Source organism: Polypterus senegalus, chromosome 16, assembly GCF_016835505.1.
Source record: "Polypterus senegalus isolate Bchr_013 chromosome 16, ASM1683550v1, whole genome shotgun sequence".
Lineage (NCBI taxonomy): Eukaryota > Metazoa > Chordata > Cladistia > Polypteriformes > Polypteridae > Polypterus > Polypterus senegalus.
In genome coordinates this window covers 51,449,761-51,471,563 of record NC_053169.1, presented here as the reverse complement: position 1 = coordinate 51,471,563, position 21,803 = coordinate 51,449,761, and the positions used below count along the sequence as shown (strand labels likewise).

The window sequence follows — 21,803 nt, the reverse complement described above, 5'->3', positions numbered from 1 at the left end:
GTATTCTTTTTTAATATGGTTTATAGCAAAAATATGACAGCATTATCTTTGTTTTGAAATGATAAATAACTACCAATGAAAAACTATCAAAAGAGACCTGTTTCAAAAATTCACTATTCCAAAAAAATTAAACACTACATATGTTTTAATCAGTAATGTCAGGAACGAGATATTCACCATACTATTGTGTTAATTCAGCAGAAACCTTAACACATTATTTGTTGTAGTCTTAAATGTTGTAAAGTACGGATCACAAGTGCCTCCTGATGAGTACGTTTACTGGAAGCTCATTTACAGACTGAAAACTTTATGCTTTTGGAACGGAAGTGCATGTTTAAACCTGTTATAACTCTTCACATTATGCTGAATTTGAAAACATATTTCAGAATATGATTAGGGGGAGAAAGGCAAAAAAGAAATGTTCGATATAACTGTGCTTTAAAATGTGATGTTTTTTACGTTGCACAGTAAACAGTAAAAATAATTTAATAATCAGTGATCAATATTTCACTGTGAATTACGCTTTATTAGGCTTTGTAAAAATGTTTTTTTTATCTCCATATTTATAGTACATAAAGGTTTTGCATTTATACACATGCATATTCTAAAAATCATGATACCTAAGAGTGCCAAAGAAAAGATTCACAGACTTGTGTTTTTATAATATACTGTTGCAGTTTTCATTTCTTGTGCGGTCTGTTTACAGGATTATTGCTTATGAGTAAGAAAACCTTTAAAATATCAGAGCAAGTATTCTAGATTTGACTTTTTAGCCTGTTAAATATGGAGCTGCTATTGTCAGTTATCTATAACCAACGTAACATAAAGCAGCTAAAGAGAGGTTGGAAATGGAGACACAGAGTGGAGGTACTCAAATGACAACAAAATGGTATGTCAGGTGGCCTCTTCTGCTCAATTTTTTTTTTTGTAGGATAACAAAATATATAATGGAAAGGAAGACTGGCTTCACAGAGAGAGAGAGGAGAATAAGACATTATTAGCTGCTACAGTACATTTGAAGTAACCACTTACTAAAATGGGAAAAATAGCACAGCATATTTCCTAGTTATCCCTAACAATCCATTATGATGCTTTTAATATCACTAGTTGTGCTTCCCGTCTAACATGGGTTGAAATCTAAATATTCGACATAGACCTCAGCATTAACGTTTCCATTGAACCATACAATGGACAAGTCTTTGTTATATACTATTTGCCATGAAATTCATAAAAGCAGCATTAATGTTTGTGATGCTCCATCTATTGGGATAGATAGATAGATAGATAGATAGATAGATAGATAGATAGATAGATAGATAGATAGATAGATAGATAGATAGATAGATAGATAGATAGATAGATAGATAGATAGATAGATAGATAGATAGATAGATAGATAGATAGATAGATAGATAGATAGATAGATAGATAGATAGATAGATAGATAAACAGACAGAGAGACAGACACTTTATTAATCCCAAGGGGAAATTCACATAGACAAAGCAACTGGATGGACACACAGACATTTATTCTTTTATTAAGATTTTTATTTTTTATAAAGATGGATAAGAGAAAAAAATAGTATACTGAGAACTGAATTATAATTGTGGGTAGAGATCTCATGGGAACAGTAGGGGTTTGCAGATCTTTCTGAGTTTTGCCACTTTAGTGTGTTACTGAAGACACAAGTCTCCTTTATGTTTTATTGATTCCTTTAAAATTTTTAAGTGACAATACTCATTAAATAGTTAATTTACAAGATAATTATGATTAAAGTGACTCAAAATCAGTAATTATATAAATCATTAAGTAAAACATTTGATGTTATTAGTTGATGTGTTTGTCCAGCATTCAATGTATTGTCTACACTTGTGTGCAGTCAGTATCTGGGTAGATGGCAAACAGTTAGGCACAGAATAATAAAGCAGTGCTGCTGTACCTTGCTTTCTTGTAGTGCCAGAACCAAACACTATGAATAAATATTCACTTTTATGGTGTTACCCTAGAAAACCAGACTCTAAACCTCACCAAGGAAAAACAACAAAGGCCATGGAAAGTGACCTACAATTTTACTTACTCTGGATCGTGTGGAGGTCCACTTTTAATCAACTTAAAATCATGCATCCAGCTGTTTTTTTGGCACAATTCATTTAATTTCCCAATATGGTTTGCATCACAACTGGTGTCATCATCTTGACTGAAAACCTGAATACCAACATGAAGTTAACATTACTCACCTAGTACATGTTAGAGTAATATTTTTCTATGAAAATTTACATTAGAAAACAATGAAATGCCCTTCAGTTATTAATAATGATTAGATTTATTTACATTTTTAACTAAATAATAATACACATGCAAAACATTAAATAAAATCAACATTTTATTTTTCAACACAAAATTATACATTTGTTTGCATTTAATATTACAGTAATACAACGTATTTCTAAAGTTATTCTACATCTTAATGGTAACTCATTCCACATGCCCAGCTTGAACACCACTCTTGATGTGTCTGTATATGTTTGCCAGCCACCCTTTAAACCTTGTATTTTACCTTTCACATTTACCTTCTGCATTAATTTATTGAACACTAGTGAAAGTAGACCGATTTACCATAAACAACTAAACCTGTACAAATGTCCAAATTTAAAATATAACAGTTTTTTTTTAATGCTTCTACATTTAAATTGTCACACTCACCTCACGCTTCATGCCCAGAGCAGATTAGTACAAACTACAGCATGGCATGTTGCTTTTGAATTGGTAAATATTCACATACCCTTTTGCGTTGGTAAAACGTTTGAAAAAAATTTAAAGTACCTATGAATAAGACTTTTGAGTGGGAAAGGGAGAGCCTGTTGCATATTCAATTCACACTTGCACTACAGCAGGTATGCATTCTCAACATTTCCAATTTAATCTTGACGCTTATGTCGAGAATAAAGTCAACATTTCCACTTTATTCTCAACATTTCTATTTTATTCTCGCCGTTTATCTCGAGATTAAATTCGACATGTTGACTTTATTCTCGTAGTTTGTCATTAAAATAGAACATTGTAAACTAAACTTCATCTTAAAATGAATGTTTAATTTACTAGATTTTCTCAAACCCACGTTGCACCTGAAAAGTTAAAAAATCTTCTAGCATTGTTATACCATGGAAGACCCAAAGAGTGTCGGATTTAAAGAGAACATGCCGTAGAGCTGAGTGTAAATGGAGGAAGACTAAACTAACTATCCACTATGAAATATTAAAAGTTAAAATAACAGAATACAATAACACTGTCCGTCTTGAGAGGCGCTGGTATTTCTCTAAGATTATAAATAACAATGCTAGTAATCCCAGAGTCTTATTCTCTACGATAGATCGTCTGCTAAACCCAGGTAACTCAAAGGAATGCCTCCTAAGTACTTCCAGTAAAACCTGTGAGGCTATCGCTGTATTTTTCAATTAAAAAATTAATGATATTAGAAATAACATAGTATATCTCCCCAACACTAAGGATCCTCCTAAACCCCAGCATTCTGTTATAAACAAATTAAACTCTTTCACTAGGATAGATTTACCTGATTTACAAAAAATAATATCTCAATTAAAACCCTCCACCTGCGTCCTTGATCCAATACCAACAAATTATTTCAAAGAAGTATCGGGGAGCTAATTGATAATGTTCTAGACATAGTAAATTCGTCATTAGAAAATTAGATTAGTCTTCCCAGTCTTAAGACTGCTGTAGTTAAACCCCTACTTAAGAAACATAATCTTGACCCTCGGCTCTTGAAAATTTTAGACCCATCTCTAACCTGCCTTTCTTAAGTAAAGTTCTGGAGAAGGCAGTCATTATGCAGTTAAATGACCACCTCAATAAACATGCTATTCTTGATAAATTTCAGTCAGGTTTTAGAACAAATCACAGCACAGAAACTGCACTCGTTAAAGTAGTAAATGATTTGCGAGTGAATGCAGACAGAGGCCATTTATCTGTTCTCATCCTCTTAGATCTGAGTGCTGCATTTGACACCATTGATCATAATATTCTTAGAAATCACCTTAGTCAATGGGTGGGCCTCTCTGGCAGTGTCTTAAATTGGTTTGAATCCTACCTGACAGGGAGAAAATTCTTTGTTAGTTGTGGTAATTACAACTCAAAGACACATGATATCCAATATGGTGTTCCACAAGGCTCTATCCTGGGTCCACTGTTATTCTCAATCTACATGCTTCCGTTAGGTCAGATTATCTCAGGGCACAACGTGAGCTACCACAGCTATGCTGATGACACACAGCTGTACTTATCAATAGCACCTGATGACCCCGATTCTCTTGATTCACTAACACAATGTCTGACTTGTATCTCAGAATGGATGAATAGTAACTTTCTCAAGTTAAATAAAGAGAAAACTGAAATCTTAGTGATTGGCAATAATGGATACAATGAGGCTATTAGAAATAAACTGGATACATTAGGATTAAAAGTCAAGACAGAGGTAAAAAGCTTAGGGGTAATTGTTGACTGTAATCTGAATTTTAAATCGCATATTAATCAGATCACTAGGACAGCATTTTTTCACTTAAGAAACATAGCTAAAGTTAGACCTCTTATATCACTGAAAGATGCTGAGAAATTAGTTCACACATGTGTTTTCATTCAACTAGATTACTGTAACGCAGGACTACCCAAAAAAGACATAAATCGTTTGCAACTAGTGCAGAATGCAGCTGCTAGAATCCTAACTAGGAAAAGAAAATCTGAGCACATTTCTCCAGTTTTATGTCACTACACTGGTTACCTGTGTCATTCAGGATTGACTTTAAAATTCTGCTTATGGTTTATAAAGCCTTAAATAATCTCGCCCCATCTTATATATCGGAATGTCTGACACCTTATATTCCAAATCGTAACCTCAGATCCTCAAATGAGTGTCTCCTTAGAATTCCAAGAACAAAACTTAAAAGAAGTGGTGAGGCGGCCTTCTGCTGCTATGCACCTAAAATCTGGAATAGCCTGCCAATAGGAATTCGCCAGGCTAATACAGTAGAGCACTTTAAAACACTGCTGAAAACATATTACTTTAACATGGCCTTTTTATAACTTCACTTTAACTTAATCCTGATACTCTGTATGTTCAGTTCATCATAATAACTATTCATGGTGGCTCTAAAATCCGTACTGACCCCTACTCTCTCTTCTGTTTCTCTTTCCGGTTTCTTTCACCTACTCAAAGCATCATGATGGTCAAACAATGATGGATGGATTAAAAGCCAGAAGTCTACGTGACCATCATCATCAAGTCCTTCCGTGAGAATCCAAAATCCAGAGAGGACTGTTTCATTTATGTTAGGCAGAATGCCCAGAGGGGACTGGGCGGTCTCATGATCTGGAATCCCTACAGATTTTTTTTTTTTTTCTCCAGCCGTCTGGAGTGTTTTTTTGTTTTTTCTGTCCACTCTGGCCATTGGACCTTACTCTTATTCTATGTTAATTAATGTTGACTTATTTTATTTTCTTACTGTGTCTTTTATTTTTCCATTCTTCATTATGTAAAGCACTTTGAGCTACTTTTGTATGAAAATGTGCTATAAAAATAAATGTTGTTGTTGTCATAAGTTGTGTAGCAACATGTCGACTTTATTCTCCTCATAAGCGTCAAGATTAAAGTGGAAATGTCAAGAATAAAGTCAACATCTCAACTTTATTCTCGACATATAGTTTTTTTTCTTCACTTTGTCCGTATTTTTTTTTCTTCACCTAATACCTAATACACCTAATACGCTTCCGTACAAAATCCTCAGAAATTCAGTGACAAAACTGTTGCTCAGGACACAGTGTGCTGCAAGGGTTTCTGCACACTTTTTGCAATATGGACGCAGGTCCAAATAGGAACAAATATAAGAACAGCAGATGGGGTCACTTTAAACAAGAACCACAGTGATTGCTACAAGGATTTTTGCACACAGAACACACCTAATGCTTAAAGAACTGTATGTGTATATATTGGTTTGCTATGTACTTTACAAGAAGAGAGCTGCTGTACGCTCAACCACATTACACAGACTGCGCTGATGCTGAGAACAGAGATATCACTTCCTGACGCCTTTTTTCTGATATCTGACAGGCTGGTTTCACTAGACTTTTTTTTTTAATTTTATTTTATCAGATCTCCTCTTGCCCACCCACTTCCACATCCTCTTTGCTTGTGAACTGACGCTCCGCTCCTGCTATTAGCATGTACAAGCTCATCCCGCCCACCTCTCCATACTCCTTGCAACAAGCTGATACACCCCCGTTAATACCATGTACAGCCCGCTCTCGAAACCCCACCTCCCTATACTCTTTGCTTGTGAACTCTGCTCCACCTCGACACCCGCTATTAGCTTTAGCAGTATTTTCCCACCCGCCCGCTCGTCCCTTGCCATCTCTGCAGATCATTAGATCTTTCTGTGCCTACAGATCTACGGCTGTCATCACACAATGTCATGCAAGATGACAGCCAGGCGCTCAACTAAATTAGCCGGAACACCAATACCGATATGGTGGAAGTTAAAGCCTCATATAGTTTCAGTTTCTTTTTAAATAATATGGGAACCAGATTCTTGGGAAGTATAATTTTTTTCTCTCATCTTATACTTTAACTTTACTGATTTGTATTAGCTCTGCCAAAATAGATTCATTTCAAACTCTTCATGAATTAACTCAAAAGTACTATTAGAATACTAATAAAGAGGTGGAGCTACTCAATTTTAAAACATTTATGTTTTCTTTTTTATTATACAATTGTTCCAACTTCTCTTTTCATTTATAAAGGTTTAGTTTTATGCAAAAAATATCCCAAGTTTGTATGGCAATTGCTACTGCACAGTCTGCAAAATCTTAACTGGTAGAATCAACTGAAATTATGAAAAATTTTCCAAATATAATCTTTTATTTCAGTCTGAGAAGTGACATCAAATTTTACTTAAATTGTAATTTGTCAAAATGTACAATGAAGCTTCTAGGTTTTGAGGCATTCAATCCACGTATGCAGTAAGCTGCTGACATCTCAGGGTCTGATTTAAAGTCCTCTCTAATAATTTTAGGGAATACTTCAGCTATGAATTTCACTGGATTTGGACTTTCACGGTTTTCAGAGAGACCTTCAATTTTGATATTATTCTTTCTGTATCCATCTTCCTGTGCAGCTAGTCTTTCTCTAGCCACCTTGCATTCAGAATTTGGAGCTATTGCTTTTCCGTCAGCTGTAGAAGCCAATTGTTCATCTATTTCAATAAGAGTCATGAACGATTGCTTAACATCTTCAGGATAAGCACGAAGTGCTCTAAATTTATTCTAATTCTTACTCACATTTTCTTGAAATTTTTCCTCAATTTTTTCTAGCATGCCTTTAAAGGTTGCCTCAAAGCGATTACTTAAATGTTTCTCCTGGCCTTTAATATCCTGAACCAGCTACTCGTTTGTCTTGGTTATGTCCTTTATATCTTTCCTGATATCCTTTATGTCCCCCCTGAGAGCAGTCGTTATTGCAGTAATCACTGTGGTGAGTGGTACCTTCAGTTCGGACTGTTCATTTCGGTCTATTCCATAATCTGCAGGCAGAGTAACAAGCCTGGTTGGAGTCAGTGCCGCTGACTCGCTGGAGGTACTTGACAAATGGATAGTAAGACCACGCTCAGTTCAAACTCACCTTCTGGAATTGATGAGTTCTCCTGGCCTGACTCACTTACAGTTATGCTCCCACTTTCACTCTTGGCTGGAGCCGATGCTGCAGTGTCAAGTCCCCGGAGATCTACTCTTTCATCTTTCTGCTCCAGGTCAGTCTCTGGCAGGCTGTTCCTTGAACTTGAAGCCTGTTTAGACTTAGATAAAGTTCTATCTGTCTATTCTGTTTCTTTTAGAGCCCTTTTTCTGGTACTCATGCTTGTATATACTTGCATTTACTTTAATTCAAGTCCCTCAGATTTAGCAAACACAAGATACCTCTGGATGATAATAAAAAAAGATAAAATAACACCACTGATAATGGAGTTCCACCTCAGACATCCATTTCCCAAAATGGATGAGATCAACATTAAATGTGCTTTTTAAGAGCACTTTAGCCTAAATAAGCTTGTCGTGGCCAAATGGCTTTCACACATAGCAGATTTCAATTAAAGTGATGTAAAAGTGACACTGATAGTGGTGGAGGGTCTCTGACTAACTGCAGTTCTTTTTTCTTAAACATTAGATATTTTTGAAGTACAGCATACCCGATATAGCAGTGCCCAACAATTAGCAAAAGAGAAACAACTGTTACTACAAAATAAAAAGCACTAGCATAAAATCACTATTAACATTACCCCATGAAAAGAAAAATGTAACTGAAATAAGTTCCCCATATAGCTATTAATATCAGTTAAAACTCAGTAATTCATTAAAATTAAAGTAGAGTCTAGCTTATCCAACATAAACGGGCTGACAGAATGTCAGATAAGCGAAAATGTTGGATAATGGAAGGTGTTAAGAAAAAGCCTATTAAACGTCAAACTATGTTATAATTTTACACATTATGAACCTAATAATCATGTTTTACAAGAAAACAACAGAATAAATTAACTGGAAAAAAATGAACTTACAGTTACAGAATTGTCTGAAGTTAAATAAATAGTGGTTCATGGAGAATCCACTGCATCCACTTAACAGTGTCACCTCCAGGCAGAGGAGTAGCTTCAGTGACAGACATTTGTCACTGTCTTGCTCCACTAACAGACTGAGGAGATCGATGCTCTCCCACACAATGTGACTCTTCAATTCCACCCAGGGGAGTATATGTTAACATTATTCAAAGTTATTGTCTGTTTTTACATGCATTTTTTATTACTCTTTAATTTAATATTGTTTTTTGTATCAGTATACTGCTGCTGGATTATGTGAATTTCCCCTTGGGATTAATAAAGTATCTATCTATCTATTTATCTATCTACAGTATGTAGTATATTTAAACAGTTCAGTCCTGTGATGATTTAAAGCCATTTTTGATCGTAGTCTGCTTTCCTGACGAGTGCCGCGTCTTCGCTGCCAAGTCTCGCCATCTTTGCAGCATCATTATGTCGATTCCTATAGCTTCTTCTTGTTGCTCAATGTAATTAATTGCAGTTTCTAGAGCCTTAACTTTGCAACTCATATAGTCAACATCCGTATGAGTGTATACTGTTTACTACAGCATTGTGACTGCGTGTGAGTCCCCGTCTTGTACCCGAAAACACGAAGCTGAGTCTCAGTACTTTAGCAACACCAGCTTTATTCAGCTTGAAACAGCAACAGCGCGGTTATTTATTGTAGCTGGATCTGTCACTTTCCTATACACAGACACAGCAGTCAGGCAGTGTTGGGGGAAAGTAATACTGTGCCCTGCGTATTTATAATGTTCCTTGTATCACCCATCGACGGCAGGCGCTTATAGCATGTCCGCGATCTTTTAGGATTCACTTTTATGGCGAACTGCTACAGCGCTGGGAGACTACGATTGCTTTGGGACGCTCTTCCGCGTGTAATCCCATTGGGTGGAATCCCACAAGAGTTTAGAAATTCACTCACACCAGCTATGATTCTTTTCAAAAATAAAGTGCATGTTAATTTGCTTTATGTATTTTTACTTTAAATTTTGTATTAATCCCTTTTTATATGAATAGTTTTGGGTTGTGGGACAAATCATCTGAGTTTCCATTATTTCTTACTAGCAAAATACCCACGCTTCGCAGCGACGAAGTACTGCCTTAAAATTTTTATTAAGAAGAAAATTAAACCTTTTTAAACTGAGGGAAAATATACCAATAACTATTTGTTAAGGATCTCTTTGTTTACCACATTGCCAGTTCGGCCCGCCGGCTGTAATATGACCAAGCTGTGCGCTGAGCTTACTCTTGAGCATGCAACTTACAGTTGGCCATGTGAAAAGTAATCTTGTTTCAAATCTCACAGCTTGGATTGCTGCTGTCATAATCGGTTTGAGTTTCATGGTTTGTTTCAATTACGACAGTATTTGCAGGAATTGTGTTGAAGTGACATTCGGCATCTGTCAAGCGTTGTAAGCATATAACTGGTTTCATCGATAACTTCACATCCAGCTTTTGAGAGTTTAAACATTCATAAACATCAAAGTATCCACTACTGAAATCATCACCTGTGAATCTAAGATGTATAAGAGGCGTTGGCGGTTGTGCAAAGGTGTAAAATATTTGGCCATTTTGGTACACTTGAAGGCGACAACCAAACAATTCAGCGGCAGCCATCAACTCACATGCAGAACCATAGGTGAAGGGCTTAAGCATTTCACTCTTCTAGTGCTCCTGTGTAGTATAATTATCTCCTGTACCGTCATCATTCCACACCTTGATCCTGTCCCAGTCATTCAATACATAAGACAATGTTCCCCCGGATATCAAGAGTGAGGCTGATATGGCTGTGCAATATGTAACAAAGAGAATGGAAAAGGTAGGTGCCATCTCCGGGCATGGAAACCACTCGGTAAGTGACAGTTCTTTGATCGATGGTGATCACCTCAATAGACATGGTAATGGGGGTACGGTTGGAATAATAAAGGAAATGGGTACCTGAGGAATTTTAAAGTAAGTCTAAAATACCTACACAGTAACTATAATCGTAATAAACGAACAATAAAACAGTGGGGAAGCCGTGGATTAAATAAAAAGGCTGTAGTTATCAGCAGGGAGATGTGAATCCCGTGGCGAAGCAAGGAAGGGAATGTAGAGACCGGAGCGACGGATGGCCTTATATAGGCCGGCAGCCAACAATGTGGGAGGCGTTGGGATGGGGGACCCAATGTCGCCTCACAAGGTGACCGAGCTGCAGGCTATGGACGTATATATGTACGTAAGTAGGATTCAGTTAGCGTTGGGAACCCATGTACCAAATTTCTTGAAGATGGGCCCATAAGTAACAAAGACAGTTGAAAAGTTCAATATGGCAGCCGACAGTGGCATCATAACACCGAAATAAGTACGCTCAGCTTTTGTAACTAAGCTGTAAGGAATGAGCCTGCCAAATTTCAGCCTTCTACCTACACGGGAAGTTGGAGAATTAGTGACGTTGGAAAGTTCAATATGGCGGCCGACAGTGGCGTCATACCAATGAAATAAGTGCGTACATTGGTTTCCGTTAGCGCAGGGAAGCTGCCTACCAAATTTCGTGAAGATGGGGTCAGCCTTCTACCTACACGGGAAGTTGGAGAATTAGTGACATTGGAAAATTCAATATGGCGGCTGACAGTGGCGTCATACGATTGAAATAAGTACGAACATCGGTTTCGATTAGCGCAGGGAAGCCGCCTACCAAATTTCGTGAAGATGGGGCCATAAATAAGAAAGTTCAACATGGCGGACTTTGTTGACCGTTATGACCGTTACGTGTAGAATTTCAAAATGAAACCTGCTTAACTTTTGTAAGTAAGCTGTAAGGAATAAGCCTGCCAAATTTCAGCCGTCTACCTACACGGGAAGTTGGAGAATTAGTGATGAGTGAGTCAGTCAGTCAGTGAAGGCTTTGCCTTTTATTAGTATAGATGGGGAAATTCGCATTGATATATTGTACAAGTGTTTTGGACTAAGAACACATTTCCGGAACGAATTATGCTCGCAAACCGAGGTTCCACTGTAATTAGCTGCGGTAGAGTCGGGAGCAACAAAAAATAGACTACGCTCACGCTCGCAACTTGCAGTTCTTGTTGCCAATTGATGCGTTTTTTTGCGGTGGGACGTCGAATAATATGGAATGCCAGATAAGCGAAGGTAGGATAAGTGAGACTCTACTGTACATAAATAAGAACTTTGAAAGGAAATAATTTATTGTATAATGAAAATAGCAAAGGTGACATTTACTGTAGATTTTATTTTCAGTCTGAAGATACATGGAAGCAAAAGCAACTCTTCAGGCACAGATAACCCATAACCACAAATCATTTTTTGTCATATGTTTCAGCTAAGAACCTCTTTCTGGATGCCCAAACTTTGTCCTATAAAAAACATGGAGTGGTAGGATTAATCAGTCTATTTGTGCACTGTAAAAAAAGTAAAATCATTAATTTTAAAATATAAAGGAAAACGACAAGAGGTGTCAACTTGGCACTCTGAAGATCAATAAGCAGACAGAGAGTTGGTAGCCCCCAACCTGTCCCACTTGCAATATGGTGCCTCTCACTAAAAGTGATTTTAAAACAGTGCCAGCTTTAAATTCTGCAACACCACAAAAAGACACTTGATAGTCTGTAGTTGTTATTTGTGTACATAAAGTAAGAAACAGTAGGCAGACCAATAATAAAGTGACATGGTGAACCAGAATGAGTAAGTGTAACGTGAAACATAAGGAAGGTATTAGTTGAAACTAAGTTTATAATACATTGGGCAGAGATATACAATTAACGTTAGGTATCATTACTGTAGGTCACTATAAGGTCATTTAAATTCTGTGTTTAATACTCATTTTTGGTATAAGCAACAAAGAGGTCTAGACCTTTTTTTTTTACCTTTCAGTTTTTACCAAACAGAAATAGGTCAAAAACCTAAATGCTCTTACTTTTCCCTAAAAAATCTGCATGAGAAACAGATTTTCAGTGAGGCCCTGTTGTAAATGTTGAACTTTTTCATGTGAATACCTTTATTTTAATAAAAAACAAAACAGCTTCAGGGCTGAAAAACTGATTGGGTCATAAAAAAATAAATACATAACTGCTTTTTTTTTTTTTTTTTTATTTATTAATTTTATTACAATCTATACATAGCAATCAAGTTTTTACAAAAAAAAAAGAATTATGCTAAGAACAGATCGATCCCCACCCTTGAGAGAGAGAGCAAGCCAAACGTTGTAAAATTTAAGGCTTGTAAAAATACCTAAATCAACAAATTCTCTGTGCTTTATAAAATCATTTCAAAATATTACTGATTAGATCCTGCCATGTTTTGAAAAAAGTCTGCTTTTTGATGAATTGCAGACCTGTTGAGGGCTAGTTCAGGTCATGTGCCCAGTTTGGAATAAGCAAAATTAAAACATGGATAGATATCTATAGATAGATGATAAAGAAAGCTATCCACACTGAAAGCCACAAAAATAGAAAATAAGCTTTCGCCTGTTTTTTTTTTTTTTACTTATTTTCTTCCTGTGGTTGTAATCAATCCAGTAAAATTCTGGAAGCTTATGAGAGTATTACTTGTTCTCATCTAGTCTAGTCATCACAAGACCATTATCATCCTCTAAATATCAAATGATACACTATATTCAGCAGATAAAAATAACATGCAGGAAGAATGGGTTTAGCTCTAGCTATCCACTGGTCAAACTGCTCAGCGCTCCCAATACTCTAACGAGTTTTACAAAAACAGTTTACACACACCAGTCTCTTTTAAACTCTGAACTGGATCAGTGGATTTTGTTTAGAATATAATGTAACAGGTCTGGAATATTCCGGACAACTGTATACCAGCCCATCCCAGTCCAAGACACTGGAGTAAAATTAAATTGATACCTACCTCACTTTTTTCAAGGGATGATTTGCTTTCACCGTTTACTATACTTCCCATCTCAGAAGAGCTGCAAAAAGTATGTCAAAAAATAAAAAGCCAGCATAACATTTAAAACCAGATTAATCATATTCAGGGCTGCAAGGTGCTTATACCTATCCTGAAAGCACTACACAAGTTAGGAAAAGACCCTGTACAAGTCATTAGAATACTACTGTTCAAATTGTCTTTATAATTTACATTAAAATATGACCAATGAAAATTAATTAAATCTACTTATATTAAATTTACAAATCCATACAGTATATAAATAAAATGTAATGCTGCATGTTTCCTATACAATCCTACCCTTTGACTGATCTGGACCAAATTTTGCATACCTATGTAAGACTATTTGGACAAGACAGACTACTTTGGAACCCAACATTTTGTCTCGGTGAGTTTTTCTCCAAATGTTACAGCCTGTATATCAGTGGCACCTTCTGGCTCAAAGCAAGTGAAACATCAGAAAAGACTGAAGCCAAACCAGCAGAAAAAAAGACCAAGGCCATAAAGGCATTTATTGTGGCAACAAGAGTTATATATATACTATATATACAGTATATATATATATATATATATATATATATATATATATATATATATATATATATATATATATATATATATATATATATATATAAACTGCTCAAAAAATTAAAGGAACACTTTGAAAACACATCAGATCTCAATGGGGAAAAGAAATCCTCCTGGATATCTATACTGATATAGACTGGGTAATGTGTTAGGAGCGAAAGGATGCCACATCATTTGATGGAAATGAAAATGATCAACCTACAGAGCCCTGAATTCAAAGATGCCCCAAAAATCAGAGTGAAAAAATTATGTGGCAGGCTAGTCCATTTTGCCAAAATTTAATTGCAGCAACTCAAAATTGTACGCAGCACTTTGTATGGCCCCTGTGTTCTTGTATACATGCCTGACAACATCGGCGCATGCTTCTAATGAGATGACAGATGGTGTTGTGGGGATCTCCTCCCAGATCTGGACCAGGGCATCACTGAGCTCCTGGACAGTCTGAGGTGCAACCTGGTGGCATTGGATGGACCAAAACATAATGTCCCAGAGGTGTTCTATTGGATTTAAGTCAGGAAAGTGTGGTGGCCAGTCAATGGTATCAATTCCTTCATCCTCCAGGAACTGCCTGCATACTCTCACCACATGAGGCCAGGAATTGTCGTGCACCAGGAGCCACTGTACCAGCATAGGATCTGACAATGGGTCCAAGGATTTCATCCTGATACTTAATAGCAGCCAAGGTGCCTTTGTCAAGCCTGTAGCGGTCTGTGTGACCCTCCATGGATATGCCTCCCCAGACAAGCATTAACCCACCACCAAACTGCTCATGCTGAATGATGTTACAGGCAGCATAATGTTCTCCATGGCTTCTCCAGACCCTTTCACTTCTGTCACGTGCTCAGGGTGAACCTGCTCTCATCTGTAAAAAGCACAGGGCACCAGTGGTGCATCTGCCAATTCTGGTATTCTATGGTGAATGCCAATCGTGCTGCATGCTGCTGGGCAGTGAGCTCAGGGCTCATTAGAGGACATGGGACCCTTGGGTCACCCTCATGAAGACTTTCTGGTTGTTTGGTAAGAGATATTCACACCAGTGGCCTGCTGGAGGTCATTTTGTAGGGCTCTGGCAGTGCTCATCCTGTTGTCATATCTATCTATTTATATATATATATATATATATATACACATATATATATATATATATACACATATACACACATACATATATATACATACTGTATATACACATATACATATCTACATATATACTGTATATACACATTTGTATATACAAATCTACATATATATATCCACATATATATATATTAGGGGTGGGACTCGATTAAAAAAATTAATCCAATTAATTAGAGGCTGTGTAAGAATTAATCTTGATTAATCGTATGTAATCGCACACGTAAATTTGCCCCAAATCGCAAATGTTTTTTTTAATTTAAAAGTGTTTTAGTAGGCAACAGAATCAAATAATAGACATGTACATGAATATTGTAAACTGAAGCTGTTTTAATTTCTGAAAAAAAGCCTTTAAACTGCATTTGAATTCAAAACAGAAACAAAAATATCATCCCTGGTTAAAATTGGGCAGACTTAAAAATAAAGTGGTACTTTAAGTAGATTTTCAGAATAGTATTGTCTTTAAATAATAATAACCAAAATTTCAACATAAAGTGCAGTTTTTCTTCTTAAAAAATAAGTCAGAAACATAAAAGGTAATTTGACCAACTTAATCTTTAAACTCTGAGTAACCTTAGCCAAAATTATTTTGTACATTAGGCTAAAACAGTGTGATCATTGAACATTTTGTAATTAGATGTAATAGAATTACTAACGGTCACGGAAGTCCAATGATCCCCAGTAAGAGCCACAAAGTCTGCTTTCTGTAATGCATCTAATTTTGCTTGCTTTTCAGTGTGCACAAAACCATGCTTTTATCAAGGCTTACGGAAGTCGAAATGATCAGTCGTAGGAACGCGCTTTATTCCGACTCTAACATTTTTGTAGCTGTGATGTGTGCATCAGTGTAATGGATGTACCAGGAAATCATGCATTGACAAAAGTTCCCGTTTGCTTGGAATTGAAAGTGTGATTAAATGCGTTATTTTTAACGCGTTATGGAGACATGCATCGAAGCTTCTCAGCTGTGCTTGTGCTAATAAAGGGAAACATTTTAAAAATAACGTAACATGATTCTGCGTTAACCTAATATTTTTCATACGTCCCAAACCAAGGAGATCGAAGGTAAAATGAATCGGTAGCGCGTACATACTCAGTGCATCCCCTCTCGGGAATCGAACCTCGAATGTCGGCATTAGAGGCGAAGACTCTACAATTGAGCCACAGCGTGTGGCTTGTCCATGCGAGTATGTACTGTAGATCGGGGTATATATATACATTTAAATACATACCCGCGTATCGCAGTGGAGAAGTAGAAGTTATGAAAAGAAAAGGGAACATTTTAAAAATAACGTAACATGACTGTCAATATACAGTATTTGTTTTGTGAGTGTTACTGAGTGTTGCTGTCATCAAGGATTTGATTATCATTATTTCTTTCAATCAGGTTTGTATTTGTAGGATGTGTTGTGTTCAAGTTACATTCCGTGTTTGTCAATCGTTGTAAAGATAACAGGTTTCATTCATCGATTAGTTTCTTACTGCATCAATAAACAGCTTGTCTTCTTCTTTATCTGAGACCTGACACACTGCATGCACGGGTTTTTTTACACTGTCTTCCTTTAGCGGGACATTGACTTTTTCCACCGTGTGCTTTGTTTCCACAGTAGCAGCATTTATGAATATGCTTGTATGTATCAAACGCTTCATATTTTTTGCTGCCTTTTCAATTGTGTAATTCGGTTTTGTTCAGCTCTTTGGAACTGTTGCTTTTTATCTGTGCACTGCGTCAGTTCACGTGAGCCGCTTGGTGTACATGCATCGAAGGTTCCCAGTTGTGCTGGTGCCATCTCGTGCTATGTCCATGGCTGTATTTAATGTTACCTTAGTCCTGGCACTTAAAACTTTCTCTCGCAGTTTAAGCTGAGTTTGTGCCAAACACCACCCTGACCATCTCATCTTCCTCTGCATAAGCACAGTCCTTAACCCGTGAATATTTAGTGGAGTTTGCTATTGGATTGCCGCTGACGGACGGCCTTATATGGGCAGGCACTAAATTACAAACGCCAGCGCAGCTGTCTATGAACTTAATTTAAAGTGTAGGTTTACATCGTGCTTTGTTTCAGTAGCAGAACTCATCAATATAGTTGTATATGTCACTCGCCGCTTCTTATTGTTTCGCTGCCTTCTCAAATATATAATGCATGTTTTCTTCAGCGCTTTTGGAGGTCTTCCTGATTTTCTACGCATTACTGCGTGATTACGTGGGAGGCGTGATGATGTCACACGAAACTCCGCCCCCACGGCGTTCAAGCTCATCTCCATTACAGTAAATTGAGAAAAACAGCTTCCAGTTATGACCATTACGCGTAGAATTTCGATATAAAACCTGCCCAACTTTTGTAAGGAAGCTGTAAGGAATAAACCTGCCAAATTTCAGCCTTCCACCCACACGGGAAGTTGGAGAATTAGTGATGAGTGAGTGAGTGAGTGCTTTGCCTTTTATTAGTATAGATATATATTATATATATATATATATATATATATATATATATACACACATATATATATATATATACACACATATATACACATATATATATATATACATATATATATATATATATATATATATATACTAATAAAAGGCAAAGCCCTCACTGACTCACTGACTCATCACTAATTCTCTAACTTCCCGTGTAGGTAGAAGACTGAAATTTGGCAGGCTTATTCCTTACAGCTTACTTACAAAAGTTAAGCAGGTTTCATTTCGAAATTCTACACGTAAAGGTCATAATGGTCGACAACGTCCACCATGTTGAACTTTCTTATTTATGGCCCCATCTTCACGAAATTTGGTAGGCGGCTTCCCTGCGCTAACCAAAACCAATGTACGTACTTATTTCGATGGTATGACGCCACTGTCGGCCGCCATATGGAACTTTCCAACGTCACTGATTTTCCAACTTCCCGTGTAGGTAGAAGGCTGAAATTTGGCAGGCTCATTCCTTACAGCTTACTTACAAAAGTTAAGCAGGTTTCATTTTGAAATTCTACGCGTAACGGTCAATAACGTCCGCCATGTTGAACTTTCTTATTCATGGCCCCATCTTCACGAAATTTGGTAGGCGGCTTCCCTGCACTAACCAAAACCAATGTACGTACTTATTTCGGTGGTATTGCGCCACTTTTAGCCACCATATTGAACTTTCCAACGTCACTAATTCTCCAACTTCCCGTGTAGGTAGAAGGCTGAAATTTTGTACTTATTTCGGTGATATGATGCCACTTTCGGCCTCCATATTGAACTTTTCAACAGTCTTTGTTACTTATGGGCCCATCTTCAAGAAATTTGATACGCGGGTTCCCAACGCTAACTGAATCCTACTTACGTACATATATACGTCCATAGCCTGCCCACCATCCAAACGCCTCCCACGTTGTTGGCTGCCTGCCTATATAAGGCCGTCCGTCGCTCCAGTCTCTACATTCCCTTCCTTGCTTCGCCACGGGATTCACGTCTCCCTGCTGATAACTACAGTCTTTTTATTTAATCCACGGCTTCTCCTCTGTTTTATTGTTCATTTATTACGATTATAGTTATTGTGTAAGTATTTTAGACTTACTTTACATTGTTCAGGTACCCATTTCCTTTATCATTCCAACTGTACCTGCATTAACATGTCTATTGAGGTAATCACCATCGATCAAAGAACTGTCACAGAGTGGTTTCCATGCACGGAGATGGCACCTACTTTTCCATTCTCTTTGTTACATATTGCACGGCCATATCAGGCTCTCTCTTGATATCCGGAGGAACTTTGTGTCTTATGTATTGAATGACTGGGACAGGTTCAAGGTGTGGATTGATGACGGTACAGGAGATAATTATACTACACAGGAGCACTATAAGAATGAAATGCTTAAGCCCTTCACCTATGCATCTGCATGTGAGTTGATGGCTGCCACTGAATTGTTCGGTTGTCGCTTTCAAGTGTACCGAAATGGCCAAATATTTTACACCTTTGGACAACCGCCAATGCCTCTTCAACATCTTAGATTCACAGTTGAAAATTTCAGTAGTGGACACTTTGATGTTTATGAATGTTTAAACTCTCAAAAGCTGGATGTGAAGTTATCAATGAAACTGGTTGTATACTTACAGCGCTTGACAGATGCAGAATGTCTCTTCAACACAAGTCCTACAAATACTGTCGTAATTGAAACAAACCATGAAACTCAAACCGATTATGGCAGCAGCAATCCAAGCTGTGAGATTTGAAACAAGATTACTGTTCACATGGCCAACTCTACGTTGCATGCTTAAGAGTAAGCTCAGCGCACAGCTTGGTCATATTACAACCGGAGGACCGAACTCACAATGTGGTATACAAAGAGATCCTTAACAAATAATTATTGGTATATTTTCCCTCAGTTTAAAAAGATTTAAATTTCTTCTTAATAAAACTTTTAAGGCAGTACTTTGCCGCTGCGAAGAGCGGGTATTTTGCTAGTACACTAATAAAAGGCAAAGCCCTCACTGACTGACTGACTGACTGACTCATCACTAATTCACGAACTTCCCGTGAAGGTAGAAGACTGAAATTTGGCAGGCTCATTCCTTACAGCTTACTTACAAAAGTTGGGCAGGTTTCATTTCGAAATTATACGCATAATGGTCATAACTCGAACCTATTTTTCTCCATATACTGTAATGGACTTTAGCTCTATAGCCGTGGAGGGCAGAGCTGTGTCTCACATCATCACGCCTCCCACGTAATGACGTCAACTGACTGTGAACGAAGTATGTAAAAAAGAAGGACGAGCTCCCAAAGAGCGCTGAACAAAAACACATACAAGCTTATTCATAAGTGCAGCTACTGCGGAAACAAAGCACGGTGTAAACCGTAAGTTTAAATTACGTTTATAGGCATGCTCCCGCTGCCGTTTGTCATGCCTTCGTCGAATACTTTATTAGCGAGATACAAGTTTAATGAGAAGACACGAGGTATAAACAAGACTTTGGATCACTTTGTAACGGAGTTAAAATTGCTGTAGCGAGAAACTTTTAAGTGCCGGGTCTTAGCTAACATTAAATGAAGCCGTGGACATCGCAACATCACACAAGAGAGCAGCTCACGTGAACTACCTAAACGCAGTACGACTGGTCACTTCCATGCATCAAACCTGTTCAAAAAACACATTACACAATTGACAAGGTAGGAAAAGAATATGCTCCGAGCTGAGCTCCACGGCTAACGCGGTCTTGCGTAGGCAAGTTCGTCACGCTGCCACCAAATACTCACAGAAAAATCCACAAGTTAATACACACGTTGTCTCTAGAGTTTCTCCACACTCAATATATTCCTCGCATGCCCGTTATACCCTCTGATCTCCCATTTCAATTCAGATGCCTCCAATTTCCAGTAAGGCTCTGCTGTGCGATGACAAGTAATAAGTCTTAGGGACACACGCGACAAAAAGTTTGCCATTGATTTCAAGCAAGATTGCTTTTCTCCTGGACAACTATACGTTGCAGTCTCAAGAGTGAGCTCGCACAGCTTCGTCATATTACAACCGGACTGCTGAACTGACAACGTGCTATATAAAGAGAACTATAACAATCGTAATAAACGAACAATAAAACATTTAAATAAAAAGGCAGCTTTCTTTGGCGAAGCAAGGGAAAACGATGGCCTTATATGTCTTTCGTTTATAAAACAGCGGAGAAGCTGTGTAAAGGCTGCTTCACAAAAAAAAACAGCTGAGCGCCTTATATGAACAGGCAGTCAGCTAAAGAGGGACAGCGGAGAACCCATGGATTAAATAAAAAGGCAGCTTTCTTGGCGAGGCAAAGTAAAAGGATGGCCTTATATGTTGTTAGTTTATAAAACGGTGGAGAAGCTGTGTAAAGGCTGCTTTACAAAAAACCAGCGGAGCGCCTTATATGAGCAGGCAGTCAGCTAGAGAGTGGAATCAATAAATAACTATAATCGTAATAAATGAACAAAAAATAGCATGGAAGCCGCGGATTAAATAAAGGAGATGGGTACCTAAACAGTACAGTTAGTCTCAAAGAGCTACACAATAACTATAGCAATCTTATTAAACGAACAATAAAACAGTACAGAACCGCAAAGCAAGGAGAAACGATGGCCTCATATGGCCTTTGTTTATAAAGCAGCGGAAATGCAGTGTGAAGGCAGCTACACAAAAAAACAGCACAGCGCCACACTCTGAATGTTTTCCTCATATCACCGTTATACCCTCTGATCTCCCATTTCAATTCAAATGCCTCCAATTTCCAGTAAGGCTCTGATTCGCGATGGCAATTAATAAGTCTCAGGGACAGACACTTCAAAAGGTTGCCATTGATTTGAGGCAACATTGCTTTTCCTGGACAAAACTATACGTTGCATTCTCAAAAGTAAGCTCAGTGCACAGCTTGGTCATATTACATCCGGAGTGCTGAACTGACAACGTGGTATACAAACGTCGCTGCGAAGTGCGGGGATTTTGCTAAATACAGTATATATATATATATGTGTATATAGATATATATATATGTATATATAAATATG

At 37.5% G+C, this 21,803-nt stretch overlaps 1 protein-coding gene across 4 annotated transcripts in view; it reads right to left on the bottom strand.

Moving 5' to 3' along the window:
* The window catches only part of LOC120516522 (interferon-induced, double-stranded RNA-activated protein kinase-like), a 124,464-nt gene that overhangs the window by 55,168 nt on the left and 47,493 nt on the right, over nucleotides 1-21,803 (bottom strand). For all 4 annotated transcript variants that reach the window (XM_039738251.1, XM_039738254.1, XM_039738253.1 and 1 more), the window contains exons 9-10: nucleotides 13,522-13,582; nucleotides 2,079-2,206 (exon numbers count right to left, since the gene is read on the bottom strand). In XM_039738251.1, the coding sequence (XP_039594185.1) occupies nucleotides 2,079-2,206; nucleotides 13,522-13,582 (189 nt within the window). The remainder of the gene's footprint in view (nucleotides 1-2,078; nucleotides 2,207-13,521; nucleotides 13,583-21,803) is intronic.